This window comes from Thamnophis elegans, chromosome 2 (genome assembly GCF_009769535.1).
Source record: "Thamnophis elegans isolate rThaEle1 chromosome 2, rThaEle1.pri, whole genome shotgun sequence".
Lineage (NCBI taxonomy): Eukaryota > Metazoa > Chordata > Lepidosauria > Squamata > Colubridae > Thamnophis > Thamnophis elegans.
The window spans coordinates 161272812-161275968 of NC_045542.1; the positions used below are offsets into that span (position 1 = coordinate 161272812).

General features: G+C 46.8%; 1 protein-coding gene across 1 annotated transcript; it reads left to right on the forward strand.

Annotated features, from left to right (window-relative positions):
- Positions 1-1454: 1454 nt before the first annotated feature.
- LOC116502487 (gastrula zinc finger protein XlCGF7.1-like) lies at positions 1455-2381 on the forward strand. The gene has a single exon (XM_032208368.1). The coding sequence runs from the start codon at positions 1455-1457 to the stop codon at positions 2379-2381; it is 927 nt and encodes a 308-aa protein (XP_032064259.1).
- Positions 2382-3157: the final 776 nt, after the last annotated feature.

A 3157-nucleotide genomic window follows, 5' to 3' on the forward strand; every position in this document is an offset into this window, starting at 1 on the left:
TAAGGGATAATCCAAATAACATAGTCCAGTATCATATAATCAGTTAGTCCAGTATCATATAATCAGTTTGGTACTCAAAGTTTGCTAACAGTTGCAACACTTACAATAGCTCATGGCACTTTCTAACAGCCAGCTTCCAAAACACTCAGATCAGATCAGCCCAGCATCTAACAGAGAGCTAACAGTCATTCTGGCTCCCTCTTATGGCTGATTGAGAAAAACAGCAACCAATCACATTTTACAGCATGATTTAAAGAAACAGTTACAACATTGTTACATGATTTATATATTGCCAACCCAACCGTTAGAATTATATTCCTAACATACAGCCCCTCACCATTCCCAGTTAGTATATGAGAAGGCTTTACAAACAATATTTCCTTGTGGTCTCTCATCCAATACTAACCAGGCCCAGCCATGTTTAGCTTTGGAGGGTGGATGGGAAAAAGATACTCCAGCCAAAGTTACAATGGCACACGGGCCAGATCTAAGCACCTGATGGGCCAGATCCAGCCCATAGGCCTTGAGTTTGACACCCCTGACCTATATCAAGAGTCTCCAAACTTAGCAACTTTAAGACTTGTGGACTTCAACTCCCAGAATTCCCCAACCAGCTGTTGGAGTTGAAGGCCACAAGTTGAATTCTGGACATTGCTGGAAACCGCAAGTGACTGACCTGTAAAAAGAGGGTGAAAAATTTGGGTGCATCTTATACACTGAATACAGCATTTTTGGCCTACTGAAACCCTGCCCCTTTGCAAAAATGGTCGTACACAGGGTTTGGGAGGATTGCATAGTTGCTCCTGGGGGGGCTGGGGAGGGCAAAAGCGAGCAAAAAACGGGCTGTTTTTGCTCGCCCCCCCCCCCAGCCCCCAGCAGCACTCTACAAGCCTCCCAATCCTCTGCATGTCTTTTTTTTTTTTTTTTGCAAAAAAATGAGGTGTGCAGAGGGTTTGGGAAGCCTGTATAGTCTGAAAATATGGTAGGTGAATAAGCCTAGAGTTCTCTAACATTGAAATATAGCCAAAGTGAGCATTTGATTTCCAGAAACTGAGTTTAAAATTCCGGGGAATAGTTTGGAAGTGGGAAGCCAATGGAAATGTCAGATTTCCCCCTTTTTATCTCTTATTCCTTCTCCAGGTGAATCTTTGAGGTGTACCGATAAAGCCACCGATCTGCCAGACGTTGCAGGAGAAAGCACCAACGGGGTAGTGACGGGAATCTCGGAGCTGAAGGATTCCCCGAATGGCGAGCTCCAAGATGTTCCCAGAATTTGGCAGGGATTTGAGGGGGAAGCAGAGAAGAACATCGGGAAGGCTGTTTCGTTGCAAAGGAAATTGAGCTCATCGGAGAAAGCACAATCCGAAGAAAGTCCGTCGAGTGACAGTGAGGCTGTCGGAGTAGCCGACGATAACGCAGATATCATCGAATTTCAGGTCACCCACACAGGGAACATGCCTTATAAATGTCCGGATTGTGGGAAGAGTTTTAATTACAGCACCAGCTTGGTCAGACACCAGAGAATCCATACCGGAGAAAAACCATACAAATGTTTGGATTGTGGCAAATGTTTTCTGCCAGAGCTCGGGCCTCACAATTCACCAGAGGATCCACGCAGGGGAGAAGGCCTACCAGTGCTTGGATTGCGGGAAGAGTTTCCGCGTGAAGTCGCACTTAATCAGGCATTCATCATCCACAAAGGAGAGAAGCCGTACAAGTGCCCGGAATGCGGCGTCAGCTTCTGCGAACGATCGGAGCTTCGGATACACCAGAGGATCCACACGGGAGAAAACCCTATCACTGTGCCTGACTGCGGGAAAAACTTTTGCCGGAAAGCGGATCTGACGCTCCATCAGAGAATCCACACGGGGGAAATGCCTTACACGTGCTTGGAATGCGGGAAAGGGTTTCGCTGGAGCTCCAATCTCATCACGCACCGGAAAACCCACACTGGCGTGAAGCCGTTCGAATGCGCCGAGTGCGGGAAGAGTTACTACTCCAACATGAGCCTCGTCCGACATCAGCGGGTCCATACCGGAGGCACCCCGTACATCTGTTCGGACTGCGGGAAAAGTTTCTGCGACAGCACCAGCCTCACCCGGCACCAGAAGATCCACACGGGGGAAAAACCATACGCCTGTCTGGAGTGTGGGAAAAGCTTCAACCGTAACTCCAACCTCATTTCCCACCAGAGGACTCACACGGGGGCCAAGCCGTTCCTGTGTACTGACTGTGGGAAGAACTTCCGGTCGAAAATCGGAACTTCACCGGCATTACACAGTTTCACGCAGGAGAGAAAAATGTCAACATTTGATGGGGGACACTCAGGAGGATCCTGCTCACGAGAAAACAACAGTGAACTGGGACTCAGGAATGAATAGAGGCAGGAGGGCAGGAGGCGCGTGGCAAAGGAAAAGTAGACCATCCAGAACAATTGAGATTTTCAATAATTCTTGGAAATCATCCAGTTTGGGCCATAAAGCATTTGGTGGTGCCATCCACCCCTTTGTAGAACTGTTGATCATCCTTACGGCTGATTTTCTTCCTTGTTTTTCTTCCCTTACAACGGGGGTCTCCAAACTTGGCAACTTTTAAGACTTGTGGATTTCAATTCCCAGATTTCTGCAGCCAGCTGTGGACGTTGAAGCCCACAAGTTGAATTCTTTGTTGTTGAGGTCCACAGGTTGATTTGTGGGAATTGAAGTCCTCAAACCAGATTTGCTGGCTAGGGAATTCTGGGAGTTGAAGTCCACAAGTGGAATTGTGGGAATTGAAGTCCTCAAGCCAGATCTGCTGGCTGGGGAATTCTGGGTGTTGAAGTCCACAAGTGGAATTGTGGGAATTGAAGTCCTCAAGCCAGATTTGCTGGCTGGGGAATTCTGGGAGTTGAAGTCCACAAGTGGAATTGTGGGAATTGAAGTCCTCAAGCCAGATCTGCTGGTTGGGGAATTCTGGGAGATGAAGTTCCACAAGTCTTAAAAGTTGCCAAGTTTGGAGATCCCTGCCCTACAATTTATTTTATGGACTATGTTTATTTAAAAAAAAAAACCACGCACAACTTGCCCTTCCAGTTGTTTGGGAATAGAATCTAATGTTTACATCAGGAATATTTGCTCCTTTGATATGGAATATGAATGTGATTATGTTTATTTTTATA

Coding starts and splice junctions, on each gene's coding strand:
- LOC116502487 (XM_032208368.1), top strand. CDS start 1,455: ATGCCTTATAAATGTCCGGATTGTGGGAAGAGTTTTAATTACAGCACC.